Source organism: Corythoichthys intestinalis, chromosome 15, assembly GCF_030265065.1.
Source record: "Corythoichthys intestinalis isolate RoL2023-P3 chromosome 15, ASM3026506v1, whole genome shotgun sequence".
Classification (NCBI taxonomy): Eukaryota; Metazoa; Chordata; class Actinopteri; order Syngnathiformes; family Syngnathidae; genus Corythoichthys; species Corythoichthys intestinalis.
Window position 1 is genome coordinate 37,180,441 of NC_080409.1, and position 20,008 is coordinate 37,200,448.

General features: G+C 36.9%; 1 protein-coding gene across 1 annotated transcript; it reads left to right on the plus strand.

The window, feature by feature from the left end:
* The first annotated feature begins 316 nt into the window (after window positions 1-316).
* Window positions 317-17,119, plus strand: crip1 (cysteine-rich protein 1). The gene is made up of 4 exons (XM_057858704.1): window positions 317-449; window positions 11,235-11,329; window positions 16,715-16,772; window positions 16,855-17,119. The coding sequence occupies exons 1-4, from the start codon at window positions 410-412 to the stop codon at window positions 16,890-16,892; spliced, it is 231 nt and encodes a 76-aa protein (XP_057714687.1). The 5' UTR covers window positions 317-409; the 3' UTR covers window positions 16,893-17,119.
* The last annotated feature ends 2,889 nt before the right edge of the window (window positions 17,120-20,008 follow it).

Sequence of the window (20,008 nt, forward strand, 5' to 3'; positions counted from 1 at the left end):
CAATTCATTTTGACTGGGAGAGAATGGCAGTGAATGATTGCAACTAGCCCTCCAAGGCAAAATGTATTGGAAGTCTCTTGCCTTCAATAGCACAACATACGTTAAAAACGGGCAACATTTTAATTCCCAACCCAAAAATTTAGTTTCCCATAATTTGACGTCAGTCTGCCCGAGTTGTGAACGTCGACATGTAAAAAATTAAATTCATAAGTAACCACTCTACAGTAGGTAGCCTGTCTCTTTAACAAAAGGAGGAGAAGCAGATCCAAAGCCTCTCCCACAAAATAAAAAAAAAATAAAAAAGTATGTAGTATAAAGGTGCGGGTGTGCATGCGGGCTGACATTTTTGTGGTGGTGTCACACACATCAATCAATTCTCATCATCAATCATCAGGAGACTAACAGCAACATGCCAAAGTGTCCAAGTTGCAACAAGGAGGTTTACTTTGGTAAGAATTGCATTCTTTAACCTTGTGTTTTTAGACGTTAACATATTCTGCAACTAAATAGGAAATAGGAAATTCTTGCAGACACAAACACACACACAATATATTGACTCTCTCTTAACTTAATGCGGCACTGCGAGAAAGAGTGAAAACACTTGACTGAAAAATGTTTGTTGCCTCGTAGGAGATTGAAAAATTCCAGTTAAAGCAGATCTGATGTCTCATTTGAGAAAAAAATAAATCTTTGGGATAACTGTTGGATTTTAGCCTCGGATAAAAAATACCCCCACTCCCCCCTAAAAACCCCTACTTATCCTATAGTATGCTTGTATTTTCAGTTTGTTACTCATCTTAATTTTCTTTGTACACCACCTGAAAGAAAATCAAACATGCTTACCTCTTTTTCTGTTTAGTCAAGTATTAGCTGAAATATACAAAATTATTCTCATTTTTTTAATGAACTAGTTACTGAACTCTTTTGAGGATTCCCATATTAATTACAAGTGCACTCATAAATTGTGACCTTTCATATGAATATTCAATGCCAAAAAGTATAACTAAAAAAGCTAATCATCTAAACTATAATACATTTTTTGGGGTAAAAATTCACACAAAAAATTGCAATCTTTTTATTAATTATTTTATGCACAAAAAAACAATAACAAAAAAAAGGTAAATCTAAACTGCAATGAATTATTCAGATTTTTTTTTGTTATTAAACTTTATTTAGTAATATCCCAATTGGGCTTACAAAACGACACAGGTACCTTCTACAGATACTGCAAGCTGCAAGCAAGAAAACAATAACTCGAAAGTGATTAAAGGAAACACCACCTACTGTCACTGAATGGATGGACATAATACACGGGATTTACATCATGGAGCGAATGACCTTTTCCCTAAGACACTCAGCTGAAAAATGTAAAAGATACTGGGAGAAATGGAAACTTTTTCTAATTTTAAGGTTGTGATGCCTTTGTTCGCATATTTGAATAAACAAGCCCTGGATGGCTCTCCTTTTTAATTTTTTTCCCCCTTCCTTTTTAATGTATTTTATCTCTGTTGGTCATAAAGTGATCCCTCGCTACTTCTCGCTTCAAACTTCGCACCCTCAGTCCATTGCAGATTTAAAATTTTTTTTTTTTTTTTTTTTTTTAAATACAGATGAGCTGTCCCCTCCCTCTCCCTGCTCTTTGTTCATCAGAGAGTGAACTGGAGTTGCTTATTAAAGTAAACGATGATTGACAGACGGTTAAGCTTTGATCTTGCCAGAGACTCGACCTTCAAAGCGCCTTCTGCATCAATCATTGTTTAACTTGTTAAACAGTTGCTGTTGCAGCTCATTGTGTATAAGTGAGCAGCTGGAGCGGATTTGAGTGGACACTCAATGACGTAATTAAGAAAGACAAGCATTTATTTTTTTATTACTTTTTTTAAATGGATCGGGCATCTACTTTTTTTTCTTCTTTAAAAATAATTCTGTGGGACAATAACATGTTTAAAACTTATAATAATTATTACATTTAAAGTGCTTAAAACATATATATATATATATATATATATATATATACGCACACACACAAATGTTTTTTTAATTATACTTTGAGGGAAAAGTTTAAAAAAAAAAAAAAAAAAAAAAAAAAACCTCTTATATCTATCTCTTTCCAATGATCTGAATAAATACATTGGGAAAAAATAAAAATTTATGGGTGGTGCCGCTACTTCGCGTTTTTTCACTTATTGCGGGGGGTTCTGGTCTCCATTGACCGCGAAAAACGAGGGATCACTGTATTGTTATGTTTGATGCTCCACACTGCTATTGCCGAAAACAAAAACTCAATAAAAACAAGGTTAAAAAAAAAAAAAAAAGAACAACAAAATGTAGACAAAATTAGAACATGCACGTTGTATATTAATAATTAGGGTTGTTCCGATCATGTTTTTTTTCCCCCGATCCGATCCCGATCGTTTTAGTTTGAGTATCTGCCGATCCCGATATTTCACGATCCGATTGCTTTTTTTTGCTCCCGATTCAATTCCAATCATTCCCGATAATTTTTCCCGATCATATACATTTTGGCAATGCATTAAGAAAAAAATGAATAAAACTCGGACGAATATATACATTCAACATACAGTACATAAGTACTGTATTTGTTTATTATGACAATAAATGCTCAAGATGGCGTTTACATTATTAACATTCTTTCTGTGAGAGGGATCCACGGATAGAAAGACTTGTGACTTTGTATATTGTGACTAAATATTGCCATCTAGTGTATTTGTTGAGCTTTCAGTAATTGATACTGTAGCCATGCCCCAATGCATGATGGGAAGTGGAAACATGACTGTGCGTAGTGCTACCAATTGATATATCTTCTCTACGTTGGGAAATAAAATAAGGTGTTAAGATAAAGATCAATTGCTACGTTGCTTCCTCACATTGCTTCCCATGATATTTCTAATCATAGAGAGAGAGATTGTAAGGCTTTAGCCAATTAAAAAAAGGCTCCAAAGGCTGCCAAAATTCACTCTACTCACATTACGCTGCCTTTTATCTCTTTATATAGGTAAAATGGCGCCATTACAGATTGAGCGCGACAATGTGTGAGTGGGTCGAGCAACGCATGCATTAATTGCGTTACATTTAAAAAAAAAAAAAACTTATTACCGCCGTTATCGGGATAAATTTGATAACCCTATCTTAAGCCTAAACTAAATATATAAACATATTATTTCTGTAACGTTAAATACAATTAGAAAACGATTTAATTAAAAAATATATATATATTTAAAAAAGGCATGGCCGATATTTTTGGGCCGATTCCGATACTTTGAAAATGTCGTGATCGGACCCGATCGATCGGCATCAACATCTCTATTAATAATGATTATAATTAATATTATTATTTAATGCAAAAAAAATCTATAAAAAAAAAAAACGGGTTTTCCAATAAATTAGGGAAAATCTAATATTTTAAATGTCCTTTTGGTCAGCATTGCCTAATTTCAATAATAGTGACAAATAAATACAATTCTTTTTAAAGCATAACTCACCCTAACAATATAACAATATCACAATTTGATATTTGGAATTTCTACAAATAAAATAAAAAGTCACAGTCACAGTCACAGTAACAACCATTTTAAACCATATTTACCACAAGAAAAAAAAACGGTCAGAATATCCTCAAAGTGCTTCAAAGACACTTGTGAAATTTGCATGAATAATGCATCACTTCCTCATTTGTTGGGGAAACCTAATACATAGGGTGAGAACAATTTGGCAGTTGCAAAGAGAACTCCAGTTACATAGTTGCCACTTTATAATAATGTTGTGTGTGCGTATGGAATGTTATTTAAGGCTAGAACAAGCCCAGCAGAGCAGGAAAATGCCAAAACATTCCAAATTTAATCAGATGGATTTGCTCTCGGGAGGACTGCATCATTGCCAGGGTATTGGAAAAAGGAGGCTTGCAGTAACTAATCAGGCTTCAGCGTGTTGAATGTTCAAATAAGTTAAAAACAACCCCCCAAAAAAACATACGGTAAAATCGACAAAGTTTAAAAACTTACATTTTTAGGTTGTCACCAGTAGGCGACACCATATTAGATGACTTCTTGCAGCAGCAAAGCATCCTGGGATACATTTGAGACGCTGCTTTGGAGCATCTTTAGAATTTGAATGGATTGGGACAGGCCTTGATGCAGTGTTGTGACATAACCGTGCTTCATTTTCAAATGCCGCAGACCCTCAATTGGGAAAAGGACTGCACTGTAACAAAAAAGCATGATACAGTGGGGCAAATGAGTATTTAGTCAACCACCAATTGTGCAAGTTCTCCTACTTGAAAAGATTAGAGAGGCCTGTAATTGTCAACATGGGTAAACCTCAACCATGAGAGACAGAATGTGGGAAAAACCCCGAGAAAATCACATTGTTTAATTTTTAAAGAATTTATTTCCAAATTAGAGTGGAAAATAAGTATTTGGTCACCTACAAACAAGCAAGATTTCTGGATGTCAAAGAGGTCTAACTTCTTCTAACGAGGTCTAACGAGGCTCCACTCGTTACCTGTATTAATGGCACCTGTTTTAACTCATTATCGGTATAATAGGCACCTGTCCACAACTTCAGTCAGTCACACTCCAAATTCCACGATGGCCAAGACCAAAGAGCTGTCGAAGGACACCAGAGACAAAATGGTAGACCTGCACAAGGCTGGGAAGACTGAATCTGCAATAGGTAAAACGCTTGGTGTAAAGAAATCAAATGTGGGAGCAATTATTTGAAAATGGAAGACACACAAGACTACTGATAATCTCCCTCGATCTGGGGCTCCATGCAAGATCCCACCCCGTGGCGTAAAAAACAAGAACAGTGAGCAAAAATCCCAGATACACACGGGGGGGCCTAGTGAATGACCTATAGAGAGCTGGGACCACAGTAACAAAGGCTACTATGAGTAACACAATGTGCCGCCAGGGACTCAAATCCTGCACTGCAAGACGTGTCCCCCTGCTGAAGCCAGTAAACGTCCAGGCCCGTCTGCGGTTCGCTAGAGAGCATTTGGATGATCCAGAAGAGGACTGGGAGAATGTGTTATGGTCAGATGAAACCAAAATAGAACTTTTTGGTAGAAACACAGGTTCTCGTGTTTGGAGGAGAAAGAATACTGAATTGCATCAGAAGAACACCATGCCCACTGTGAAGCATGGGGGTGGAAACATCATGCTTTGGGGCTGTTTTTCTGCAAAGGGACCAGGACGACTGATCTGTGTAAAGGAAAGAATGAATGGAGCCATGTATCGAGAGATTTTGAGTGAAAATCTCCTTCCATCACCAAGGGCATTGAAGATGAGACATGGCTGGGTCTTTCAGCATGACAATGATCCCAAACACACAACCAGGGCAACAAAGGAGTGGCTTCGAAAGAAGGATTTCAAGGTCCTGGAGTGGCCTAGCCAGTCTCCAGATCTCAACCCCATAGGAGATCTGTGGAGGGAATTGAAAGTCCATGTTGCCCAATGACAGCCCCAAAACATCACCGCTTTAGAGGAGAACTGCATGGAGGAAGGGGCCAAAATACCAGCAACAGTGCGTGAAAAGTTTGTGGAGAGTTACAGGAAACGTTTGGCCTCCGTTATTGCTAACAAAGGGTACATAACAAAGTATTGAGATGAACTTTCGTTATTGACCAAATACTTATTTTCCCCCATGATTTGCAAATAAATTCTTTAAAAATCAAACAATGTGATTTTCAGTTGTTTTTTTTCACATTCTGTCTCTCGTGGTTGAGGTTTACCCATGTTGACAATTACAGGCCTCTCTAATATTTTCAAGTGGAAGAACTTGCACAATTAGTGGTTGACTAAATACTTATTTGCCCCACTGTACATACAGTACCTTGAAATTTGAAATCAGCCAATTTTACTTGAATTTTCAAATTTTGATGGAAAACTTCAAAAAATCAAAATGGAAAAAGAAAAATCTAAGTAGCACCTTAAGTATATTTGCAACATACTGTATTAGTGCAAGTGGGATTCAAACCCAGGCCACCACAACAGTGGCTCTTTAAGTCACAACAGGGGGTGCTGAGGATCTTTGTTTTTTTCCATCCAAATTTGTCATGCTCACACTTTTTCTCCATACAAGACGTGCACAATGGCAGTACAAACGCATGCTGGACAGTTTACGTACTACTACTAGGCTACAACAAAGACAGCGTTCTATTTCACCTACAGTGTGTGTTGGAGTTTTTGTATTGGAAATAAAAGCGCCCGTGTATTATACAGCAAATCCCCACAGCTAGACCGCGCAATGACACACAAACACATTTGAAAACTAAAAAGGTCCAATAAGCCTCGGTTAAACACTCGATTTTCACAACACTCAAATAAATTACACACAAATGTCCAACAGCGCTCTGCACGGTGACAGCTCAACAGCAACAACAAACAATAATATGGCTTGAAGTTCTCCATGGTCCAAAACTTTTCCTCGCTGAGCACTATTATGAACTATCATAATCATCTTTTTTTTCGACCTCGAATTTAATTTTATAAAATTTCGCTCTTTTCGTTAAGAAAAAAATTGTAATTCATTTTTTGCGCCATGTTAACGCCTCCTCTGTCAACAGTTAACTTTTCCATTCGAGTAGCGTCTTATCCAACGTGACCTGGTAGAAAGCAAGGTGTCAAACAAAAAAAAAAACTTTTTCAACATATATGTTTAATCCCTAAAGTTAAATACACTATTTTGTTTCAATGTTTTCAATTTTTAAATTTATTTTTAACAACAACAACAACAAACTAGGCCTGCAAGCAGGACTGAACGGGCCATCGCAGTTTGGCGCAACTCAGACTAACACTGCGAAAAGGGGGGAATACAGCGAAAAAATATTTTTACTGTATTTCCTCGCTTTTTGCGGTTTTCGCAGTTTTTTGCTGTATACCCTCATTTTTCGCGCATTTGGGACAATTCGACCAAGTGTGCGAAATTTCGTGGCTCTAAAAGCTGCCTAACTCCATTAAAAATCTGCTTTCTTTTAATGGTGAACAGAGAATCGTTATGGCAACTAGTGTTGCACCGATACCATTTTTTGGGCCCGATACCGATACAGATACCTGGCTGTGCAGTATCGGCCGATACCGATACCATTCCGATACCACTCTGTTTGCAAAAAAAAAAAAAAAATACATATGTATATATGTGTGTGTGTGTATAACGGGTGCAACGATACAGTTAAGTCACGGTTCGGTACCATTTTCGATACAATTAAATACATTTAATGCCCTGAAACAGAAAATGCAACTGTTATTTTATTTTATTTTATTTGTTTTTTGTTGCTAACAAGCAAAAATAACAGCACCATCATATAAACAAGCATTTTAGTGCATAATATTTATGTGCTTACTTCTTACTGATCTGATGAAAAATTTTGTATATAAGTGCTGAGAACAATTTTTACTGTTTGTAAAGTGGGTCACACACATTGCTGCAGCTCTCTTGGCAGCTATATTTAAACATCCTATTTGTGGTCCGAGTCCATCTGTAACATGTACTGAATTAACAGTATTTGCAGCATTATCTATAGTCACTGGTATGGGTTGATTTGGCCTGCTTAACTTCCATTCAGTCATGGCGGTTTCTATTTAATCAATGTAATCTATGGACTACGCGTCGCTCTGGGCTCACGCAGCTAATGGCATGGGATCTAATGTAGGACATCTAGGTTGCTATTTGATGATATCTAGTGTGTGTGTGCAAGAGTTGGCATGGGATCTAACATAGGACATCTAGATTGCTATTTGATGATATCTAGTGTGCGCACTGCGCCGCTTGAGTGTTTTCTGGCCACAGAAGTCACTTCTGCTCATTACTGCACAACACATATGACAATCGACTTTCATAAACAGGACGAGTTTGAATTACGGCGCTCTTAATTTGCCACTCATTGTTCATCATGAAATCATGAGTTTGCGGAGTCTCCCACGGTCTTAACCTTTCTGATCCCATCGACGCTACAATAGCAAGCGTTAGCTTACGGATGCTAATCGTTTGTGAATACCATGTTAAATGAGCAGCGTAACATCGCGGATTTGCGATGTAGTGTACATCCGTAATATGGAAGACGAAGGTGTAAAGTTCGTGTGGTCATTTCGAGACAGACATCCAGATGTAATGATTTGGGAAGTAAGCTCACGTGGGGAGGACAGTATATTTGCGTTCAAATGCCAGTAGATAGTATCGGCGCCCTAAATGTTGGTACTTGTCGATACCGATACCACCAATTCGGGCCAGATTGGCGCCCCCTGCCGATACTGGTATCGTTATCGGTGCAACTTTAAAGGCAACAGACAGAGACATGTGGACATGGGCCTTAAAATGTAGTATTACAAAAGGTCTTGTTACTTCAATGACCAAACTGAAAAGAACTGGACATGTACAACTAAAAGAGAGAGACAAAATGGTGACGGTCATTTTCACTTTCCTGTTTGCTGTCCTCAGCTTCAACAAAACTTTGATATTTTTCATCAGGCACCTGAACACATGTCTCAAAGCTCCTCTGAAGCAGATTTGAGGTCAATTGATCTTTTTCCCTTAAAGGAGAAGCCTGTCTCGTAAAAAAGAGTGTTTCCTGTTCCCACTAGTGGGCGCCAGACCTAATGGGTAAATATTTCAATGCAGTAGTTTCAGGGTAGGATACCTTTCATACATGGCAGATATGAAAAAGACTGCACCTTGTATCGGAGTTATTAGTCATTTACCGAATATGGAGTGTCGCCATAAAAATGGCCGACTTTGGCACCCCGCCCAGGTCAGGCCCGTGAATGAAAACTCACCATTTTAACAACTTAAGATCCCATATGTCTCATTAACAGTCTCACCAATTTTGAGGAGGATCCAACTAACTCCCTAGCCACCAAGGTCTCAAATGTGCACCATGTAAATCGATAAAAAAATTCACATTCAATCCAAAATACCCGATTTCCTGTTGAGTGTGGAATATTGTTGCAAGAGACTTTTAGGAGCAGTTTTGCACAGCGTATCAACTCCTCAAATGTCATCGCTCTATGTTGAAAAACATAATAGGAGAGGCCTTTTTGAAAAATTCAAGGGGGCGCCACTGAGCCATTTTGTTAAATTTTTTCGCAACGTTGCAAAATTATCTAAATTTAAGAAAAAGCACATGTATCTGCAAATTTTGGTGCGTTTTCATACATGTTAAGGCCTCCAAATTGGTCATTTTCATTTTCTATGCGAAAATAATCCTTTGCATTCCAAAAGGGCTCTCGCGCCAGTTGGTGCTCAGGCCCTAAAACGAATCTACCCAACACCAGGGGGTGCTGCAACACACTGCACCACAATCTCAGCACAACACACAGACAATTGTACGGTGGCCGAGAGGTGTCAGGCGAAATGCAAAGTCCAAACACTTTGCAAATAGAAAAAGCACGAACCCCAATTGCAAACGCTTTTCAAAAGAAAAAAAACACGAATGCAAACTGCCACAACACATCCCCAATTCCTAAAGCGTGATCGCAAATTGACAAAAGCACGAACCCCAATTCCCACAACACGGCAGCAAATGGCTCGCAGCACGAATGCAAATTGCCACAACACAATCCCTAATTCCTAAAGTGCGATTGCAAATTGGCAGAAGCACGAACGCCAATTGCCCCAACACGACAGCAAATGGCTCGCAGAACGACCACAAAAGGCTCGCAAGACAATTGCAAAGACGATGACCCAGAAGTTAAAAAATAATAATAATAATAATAAAAAAGACGTCACTCTTTGCTGTATGTGCTTTGTGACCATCTCTACGGGCCTCTGCAAAGTTGCCCCCCCATCAGACGCAAATTTTTATAAAAAATGATGTTAATCATTTGTGCTGCAACGGTTTTGTAGATATAGTATTATGCTTTAATTGAGATATTAATTTTGAGTGGGGACGTCACTCGTAGCTTTTTCTTAGCTTAGCTCCTGCAGCTAATGGAGCGTACCAACTCTCTCAATAACAGAGGGGTGTCCTAACAACTAGCACAAACGAATGGCATCTATTCGGAACCATTTTGCAGTAAATGAGGGGCTTAGAGGGACATCATCACTCGAAATAATATCCCAAGCCCCCCAATTTACCGCAGAATGGACCCGATTTTTTTGTGCTCTGTTCGTGCTCATGATTTTGCTTCTCAAGTCTTCAGATAGTTCTTTGGTCTTCTTTTTTCCATGCTCAATGTGGTACACACAAGGACACAGGACAGAGGTTGAGTCAACTTTAATCCATTTTAACTGGCTACAAGTGCGATTTAGTTATTGTCACCACATGTGCCACATTTAAGTAACAGGGGCTGTTAAGTACACAAATTAGAGAAGCATCACATGATTTTCCAAAGGGCGCCAATACTTTTGTCCGGCCCATTTTTGGAGTTTTGAGTAAAATGATAATGATTTATTTTATTTTTTTTCCATTCTCTTTTGTGGTTTTTCATTGCAAGCAAAATAAATGAAGGTATTACTACCAAAGCATTTGTAATCGCAATCATTTTCTGGGAGAAATTGAGCATTATCTGACGGAATTGCAGGGGTGCCAGCACTGTTGGTCGGTGAACTATGGGCGTAGCAGGGTGGACCAAAGTGCACGGAAACAAGAAGGAGCGGCCAAGGAACAGCTAAAGACAAAAAAAGAGGTTTAATCTTAAAACAATATGTTTTTTTAAAAAATCCAAATAAAGCTACTGAGAACAAAACTTAAAGATGAAAATTCACACAAAGGGCATGAAACAACAGAGACAATGACATTTGAAAATCTGACAATGTCATAACTGAAACAGGAAAACTTTATACAAACAAATTGACGAGAGAACAGGTCCCACCTGGACAGGACACGAGTGGGGTAAGCTAATTGGCTTGCATAAGAAAAAGACTGACGAGGACAGGTGCAACTAATAATAATAGTCATTACATAGACAAGAATGGAACAAAAAACATGGAACATAACAAAAGAGGGATACAAATTTTGCTCCACACATTCTCTCCCACCACATTTTTACGGGATACATCACGGAAAAATGGCGCTTGTTCAAGATAACAAAAGAGTCTTTGAGCACACATTTATTCCAGCGCTACGCCCAAACAACTTGTGCTACTTTTCAAATTCCCTGCTCTGTTTTTTATTCATTGGTAGCACAGTATTAAGTAAACTCCTGTAAATTCCGCCTAGAAACAAAGGTGTCACGTGACCATAAATATGAAAATCACTGCCTATTTTTATTTGGCAGCGGAGAAAGTGTCATCCCTGGGCAAAGATTGGCACAGACCGTGCCTCAGATGTGAAAAGTGCAAGAAGGTGCTGTCGTCGGGATCACACGCCGAGGTATGCCAAAACACAGTTAACTCATTCCCTGCTATTGACGGTGATATACTTCTAATCAAGGAGGTAGGTTTGGTCTCGATGTTGGTAGGGACAATATATCAGCATAACCTGCATGTACACATTTTGCTGGGGATAGGACATTAACAACACTAAACAGATTGGGTGAAAGGCGGTAGGGCTACAATTCTCTCCAATAAGAACATAACTAATAACCGTATTGGCCCAAATATAAGACTGTGTTTTTTGGATTGAAATAAGGTTGGAAAAAAAAGGTGGTCATCTTATTCTCGCGGTCTAGACATTATACCCATTCACGACGCTAGACGACGCCAGATATCATTGAAGCGATGTTCTGTTATGACAGATCTCAGCTACTCTCCCCAATTACGACGCTAGATGGCGCCAGATATCATTGAAGCCAAGTTCTGTCATGACAGATCTCAGCTACTAGTTTAACCAGTTTGCATTATTTTATTGTTACAGTTACAGTTAGACTTCACTTTGATGGTTCATGCAGTTATTGCAATTTTGTTATTTTATCACAATGGATTGGTTTATTTACATTTCAACTAGGGCTGTCAAAATTATCGCGTTAACGGGCGGTAATTAATTTTTTAAATTAATCACGTTAAAATATTTGACGCAATTAACGTACATGCCCCGCTCAAACATTAAAATGACAGCATAGTGAAATGTGTACTTGTTGTGTTTTTCGGAGTTTTGTCGCCCTCTGCTGGCGCTTGGGTGCGACTGATTTTATAGGCTTCAGCACCCATGAGCATTGTGTAAGTAATTATTGGCATCAACAATGGCAGGTTACTAGTTAATTTTTTTATTGAAAATTTTACAAATTTTATTAAACGAAAACATTAAGAGGGATTTTAATATAAAATTTCTTTAACTTGTACTACCATTTATCTTTTAAGAACTACAAGTCTTTCTATCCATGGATCGCTTTAACAGAATGTTAATAATGGTAAAGCCATCTTGTTGATTTATTGTTATAATAAACAAATACAGTACTTATGTACCGTATGTTGAATGTATATATCCATCTTGTGTCTCATCTTTCCATTCCAACAATAATTTACTGAAAAATATGGCATATTTTATAGATGGTTTGAAGTGCGATTAATTACGATTAATTAATTTTTAAGCTGTAATTAACTCGATTAAAATTTTAAATCGTTTGACACCCCTAATTTTAACATTTACAAGTTAAGAAATTCATATAAACTATGCAATATTTTTTTACCCTGCCGATTAAAAGAATCTGTATCGAAACATGGAATCAGAATCGGAACTGTTCAAACTCAAACGATGCCCAACCCTAGTCACATCCTTGCATCACAAATTATTTTCATTATGTAAAATGACACTTTGTAGATCTGTTATACTTCCTCATACCAAGTGGCAGTCAACCTTCCACTGAGCACACCGATTTCTTCTCCCATTAGATAGGGCTAGCAATTGAAATAAATAGAATAAAGCCTGTAAATTTAGGGCAAACCAATCCAAAACCTGGTCTAAAAATGCCAATTTGCCTAGATTTACTGTATTGGCCCAAATATAAGACGGTGTTTTTGCATTGAAATAAGACTGAAAAAGTGGGGGTCGTCTTATATTCGCGGTCTAAACGTTATACCCATTCAGGACGCTAGATGGCGCCAGATTTCATTGAAGCGAGGTTCTGTCATGAGAGATCTCAGCTACTCTCAAGTTTAACCAGTTTGCATTATTTTATTGTAATGTTTTTCCTTTTTCAGATTTGTTTCAAGACTACAGTTACAGTTAGACTTCACTTTGATGGTTCATGCAGTTATTGCAATTTTGTTGTTTTATCGCAATAGATTGGTTTATTTACATTTAAAAAACCAGAAGCCATTCATTTACGAATGTGAGTGCACTTTAGTTTACATATTTAAATGTTCAGATATTAAGATTTGAATGAGGCAAAATAACATGCTTTTTTTCTCAAATATATTGTTATAATCATTTGTTTCAGATGTACTGTAATTATTTTCTGTATAAAAATTAATTTGGTGTTCAAAAAGTCTTTTTTCAAACTTGAGTCTTGAAAAAGAGGAGGTCGTCTTATAATCAGGGCCGTCTTATATTCGGGCCAGTACGGTACCAGGCTTGATGATTGATGCAAAATAAATCTGTATTGACCTATACTAACTTTCACACTGCAAATTTACAGTATAACGTCTTAATCTAATATTTTTTCTTAAATCTAGTCAAATAATTTATCTTGTTTTGAGTTTTATAGGCTAGTTAACAGAGTAATGCGTCAGATTCTTCCACTTACTTTTAGTAAATATTACCATTTGTTTTCATTAAGCCTATACACCTAAAAGTCAGTCATTTTTCACCTAAATCCAGAAAAAAATGCTTTCAAATAATGTTTTGAACAATATCTATTCTTGAATTAAGAACATTTTTCTTTTATATTTCTTTAACCTATCCTGTTCAGCTGCTTGACACAGAGAATGGAGATCAGAGTGCCCGATTGGTCAAAACAGTTTTAATCTATCACATTGGAGTATGACATACTCCCATTGTGATCATTCAATGTACCTCGTTTATTAGGAGAAAGCTGCACACAGGAAGGGTTAATGGGGGAACAGAAGAAAAGAAGGAGAGAGAGACAGAAGAAGCACAAACAACAAGAAATACATTGAACACCTACACTAACTATGAATATGTTGGTGGTATCGTTAGCTCATTGTATTATTGAATTAAGAACATTTCTGAGAAACACGTTTTTTAAAGTTGAAATATACAAACATTTTGCTTAAAATAAGTCTGTTAGGCTAGGTTCATACTACAGGTCTTAATGCACAAATCCGATTTGTTATCATATCTGTTTTTTTGGCGTGCCCATTCAGACTGCCTTTGTCCATTGAGACCATTCAAGTATTACGCATGCGCACGAATTCGCAGTCCGACACGCGCTGAGCAAGACGACCCGCATGCGCAGAAGCATCAAAACAAATGACCACACATGCTGGCTGTCATCCGTCATTCCAGGGATATATCATATTTTGCTTTTTAAAAAGAGGACACAAATAACAGACATAAATAATCCCAATTTAGGCTTATATTCAAAGTATATGGACTGATAGCATGCATGCACTGTCCGTGCATGTCACACACACATACGCGCAGTTTGCCCCGACTCTCGGCCGTGTAAGCAATGTTGAAATATTGCTTATATGGAGCAGACAGAAAACCGATCATTCTCAGGCTTATCCTCAACCCATTTTCATTTTTTTTAATGACTGTTGTCAAGTCCGACCCTTCCTAAAAAGCCGTGTTCAAGGCAAGCTAGGCGCTAATAACGCACAGCTGCACCACTACCGTAGCGTCTCTCTCGCTTTTTGATGACGTAATTGCTGCATGAATTCTGATTTGAGAGACTGGACAGTACAGACCACCGCGACAGTCTGGAAAAATGTGGCCCAGATCGGATTTGAACCACATACAAAAGTGACCCAGATCGATTTGAAATGGTCCAGTTCTATGCGACTTGTCACGTTCAGACCGCCAAGTTAATGCTTCACTCGAGTCGGAAAAACAAGAAAAAAAAATCAGATTTGTGCATTAAGACCTGTAGTATGAACGTAGACTCAGACTTATTTTCAGCGAGCTATTTTCTTATTTCAAGAAATCTGAGTAAAATTTACTTGAAGATAATTTCTGTCAGCGAATGCGGGCAGGCAGGTGGTGTGTGGACCCAAGTGCAGGGAAACAGAGGTGAGGCAAAAAAAGCGGTGCAATAATGTTTTCATTAATGCCAACAAAAAAACAAAGTACCAACAAAACGACCAGGGGATCCAAAAACTCTTAACAGAAATCAGGCTAACAAATCAACTTACTTTCAAAGCAGGACGAGGAACACGAGGAACTGGGGGAAAACGCTGACATGAACGTGGACATGCACATTGAAAATGTCGCGACAAGGAGTGAAAAGAAACTGGGAGCTAATATACACACACACAGATAAGGGGTAACGAGACAACGAGGAGCAGGTGGGTGGCACAGGAGGATGCAGCTTGGAGGATACACTAGGAGCAGGCTCAACAGGTGAAATCAATGGGCAATCACAGGGACACAGTAGGAGGTAACCAACACAAAACCTAACAGATTTTACTTAGATTTACACTGAAAACAAAGGAATTTATTTATTTATTTATTTTTTACCCCCAGTTTTAAGGAGGTGTGTTTTTGCAGTGCATATGTATTGGTTCAGGTGATACACCGTTTGATTCAAATCTTTGTTTTCAATTACTACTAAACAAACATTTTTGAAAACTTTCAAAATAAATGTCTGGATTTTATTAGGAAATTTAAATTGCATTATTTGAAGTTTTAAGCACAAATTACATTAACATACACAAGAAATCTAAACTTGTTAATAATCTCTTAAGTATCCAGGAATGCAAAAAAATAAATAATTTTTATATAATATTTGTCTTAATACCACTCAAAATTGTCTGTCTAAATAAATTAAATACAACAATAACAAAAAATCTTCTTAGTCAGGGAATAACAAAAATAAATAAAAATGGAGCCTTCTTTCAGAAAAAACACTACTGTTTTATCTACAAGCACAGCCAAACTGAACAAAAAATGAAAGCTCCTTTGGGCTGCATTAAAACCACATAAGCAAAATGACAACTGGGGATAAGGAGGTAAACCTTGGTACACTAAATTTCTTACAGCTGAGCGGAAATCACTATATTTCTCAGTTTAATTAACGTTAACATAGTAGAAAACACATACAGAAGGACACTTCTCCTAAGCAGCTTCCTACTCCGTTAGCAAGTTCACACACTTTAATGTAATGGTAATGCTAAACTGTGATGCAGGTCGGACTTTCAGTAGCAAAATTAGTGGTGCGTTTTCTAACAATTACGTTTGCTGCTGGCCGAAAATAACTTTTAATATCCCTTCCATGTAACATATTTCTGTACTGTGAGAGTTGCGTGTGTGTGTGTGTGTGTGTGTGTGTGTGTGTGTGTGTGTGTGTAATGGCAAATTCAGCAAGTGAAAAAGGGGTAAATGTAAGTCTGAAAATAATGAAAATAACTCACTTAATAATGGTAAGGTCAATTCTATCGTTACAACATATGGGAAGACAATGTAAATGACCTATATAACTGAACACATTATCTAATGCAAATAAGGGTGATTAAAAGTTGGTGGGGACAATTTGAGCCTCCTGAAAAGTTGGCAGTGTTTTGTCCCTACTGTCCCTTTGCAAACCTACGGCCTTGCTTCTAATCGATTCATACTGGGTTGGCTGACTGCGATCGAATGGATTGGATGTCTATAAACCATTAATTAACCAGTCGTTGTTATTGCGTTGCTTTATTTCAGCATGAAGGCAAGCCGTACTGCCACAAGCCCTGCTACAGTGCACTTTTTGGACCACAAGGTAATTAAACTTTAGCCCACTAGCCTTTTAATTTCAACATTTATTGCTTTTTTGATTTTTTTTTTTTTTTTTTCCCTTGCAGGATTTGGACGCGGTGGAACCGAGAGTCACACATATTAAATTTGTAAACATTTTTCACTGTTCATCATGATTTGCCTTACTATATTGGAGTGTTTTTAAAGTGGAAATTTTGACAAATAAAATCAGTGAATATTTTTTTTTTTTTTTTGTGATAAGGCATTAAATGCTTTCATCATATACTTTTAGTCAATTAAACAATCACAAACGGATTTAAGCTTTATCTTTTAATGAATTCTATATAATAAAGGTTAGAAAAATTAACTGGAGTACTAAATGTGTAGTGTGTTTTATTTGAACTCTCCTGTATGTACACTGTAAATGTCATTACAGGTAGTCCCCGGGTTACGACATACCCGACTTACGTGATTTCGCTTTTACGATGCCGGAGTCTCTCTTTGGTTTTTTTTTTTTTTAAGTTGGCATTTGTATTGTGATGCATGCTATGCCTTCCTGCTTGCTGCAGGAAGCGTAGAGCAGGTAGTACTAATGGCACACAAGAAGAGGTGGGTAGAGTAGCCAAAAATTTTACTCAAGTAAGAGTAGCAGTAATTCAAAATAATATTACTCAAGTAAAAGTAAAATTAGTCATCCAATAAAGGCACTCAAGTACAATTAAAAAAAAAGTTTCCAGTGAAAAGAAAACTCGAGTGATGAGTAACATTGTGCTTATTTTTGTTAGATTTTTTTTTTTTTTGTAAACAATGGTATTTTTTCTCTCTCAGGACAAACTTACCTATCAATCCATCAATCAAATTTATTTCTATAGCCCTTTACAAAAACCCGAAAGGTCCCCAAAGTGTTTTAGAACAACGACATAGTTCATGATTAATAAAAGGCAGGAAAGTACTATACAATGACATTAAGAAGAAAAAAAAAAACGAAAACAAAAACAGCGCATTGCGATAAAAGTCAAAACAGCAAATAAAACAACAAAACAGCTAATATCCGAAAACATTAAAACTTAAAATCTCCATTTTCTGGGGGAAGAAACATTTTGAACAGGAGGGCATTTTTAAGAAAATGTTTTTTAAACAGCAAAACCCTATCTGGAGGCGAGAGCACGTGACAGCAGAATTACAGACGCCATGACTTTAACGAGATATTATCGCGTACTTACCTTGTTTCGATCCAAAAACTCCATGTAGCATGTATCACTGAGTGTCGAGACTTAGTGGTGAATGGCCACAGCTGGATTTTTTGGGGATTTTATGGGTGAAATATGGTAATAGAACAAGGGTCGCGATGCAGAAATCGCAGATATCAAGGAGTGGTCGAGATATTCTTTTTCATATATTTACCCCTTTGAACTTTTTTTTTCTTCTTCTTTTTTTGGATCCATTATTTATCATCTAACATATCGGAGAAAATGCAACAGTAACAAAAAAAAAAAAAAAATACAATTAAGCGATAGTTATGAGGTAGATATCCAAGACTTTTTTACAGACACCATTTTTTTTTTCATTGTGATGTCATTTGTTTAAAAGTTTAAAATATGCGAGTGATTAATTTTTTTGTCTTCTTTTTTTTTTTTTTTAACGAAATATTAGAGATCAATTCATGATCCTAAGCTAAAGATAACAGACATTTTTAATAATAAATATAATTAAATACCTTAGTTTTATGGCTGGGTTAAAACAAAAGCGGTTGCGCGACGTCTGTAAACGGGGGTTTTCAGGGTAAAACGAACAAATTAAAAATAGTTCGGGGGCTTCATGCGCCATGAATCTGCTATGGCAGCATATAGACATATTGTTCTATCAAATACAACAGTTGTTTAGGATTAAAATAAAGCAGTTTCTTTTAGAGAGGAGTGCAAGAGCAAAAACTGCTTTTTCAGTCTTGTCTGTGTTTTCCGCCATATTTATTTTCACCTTCATTTTTTTTAATTTTTTTATAAAGACCTCAAACTTTTAGAATTCATGATACCCCTCCAAAATAAAACTAATCACATAGTGTATATTCATTTAAAATCAGAGAATTAACATTAATTCATATTTATTAATAAAATACAATTTGAAAAAGATTGTATAAATCTAGAAGCATCTAACTACCTACATATAGTACTCCACATTACATTTGTTTGAGCCTGCTACAAATTTGTCGCAGCATTCCAGGGTCGCTCCGGTCTGGTGGTATGTCGCCATGGCAACAGACACAAACAAGTCAGCAAACATAAACAAACACTCGGGGCAGCTGTTCCCTGCTTAAACAACCGAACAGAGACCCTCTTTATTATTAACTTATACGCTGCCATTGACGGGGATAGACGTCCAATCCATTTGAACGGGGAGAGTTGACAGTTATCATTCAATTGGAGATCAGTCGTCGTCAATACATGGCAGTATGGCCGCCCTCTAGTGTATTTTTGCTATATTACACAAGTCTAAAAGAAAAAAAAAAAGACATAGTTTAGATTTTGTTTAATAAACAGTGCTTCATAAATCATTCACCTGAAAAGGTGGTGGAAAACAAAATTAAATAAATTACACGGTCTGAAAAGTCAATCGCCCTGATTCATTTTTTCTAACAGTTAGTGTGAAAATAGTGTTAGAAAGTATGCCAAGGTTTACCTTTATTCACATCCCCTACACTAAATATTTTTTACAACTTTTTCAACACAAGCCCCAAATTGTAAAGGAAAAATATAAATTACACATAGCAAACAGGAACAGTCTTCCATTATTTTTGTATTCACCAACAAACGCACACACGCATACAAACAGACTGTGCATAGACCCAATTTCATTTTCTGTGACATAATCTCAAGGCAGCTCTTACTCCTAAATATAGTCCTAAAAAAATTTTGTGGCTGTATTACTACAGCAGAGTATGGGTGGTTTCCGAAAGTAAAGTAGCTTAGATAATTAGTAATATGTTAAAATAAAGTTTGAAAGTGTGAACAAGATTTATTGGAGTTTTTTTTTGTCAAAAATAATGACCACCAATTAATTAGAGTTTTTTTTTGTCAAAAATAATGACCACCAATTAATTATTTTTTGTAGGTCTGAGGTGAGAGTCCATCGGGATTTTGTGGGTCCTAATTTAATGTAAATGAGACTCATTGGAGATTTGTTCTTGGATCAGAATTCAATGCAAGAGAGCAAATTAGGGAGTTTTTGGTGGGTTCGAGAACGTTGACCATGGAGTTAAAAAAA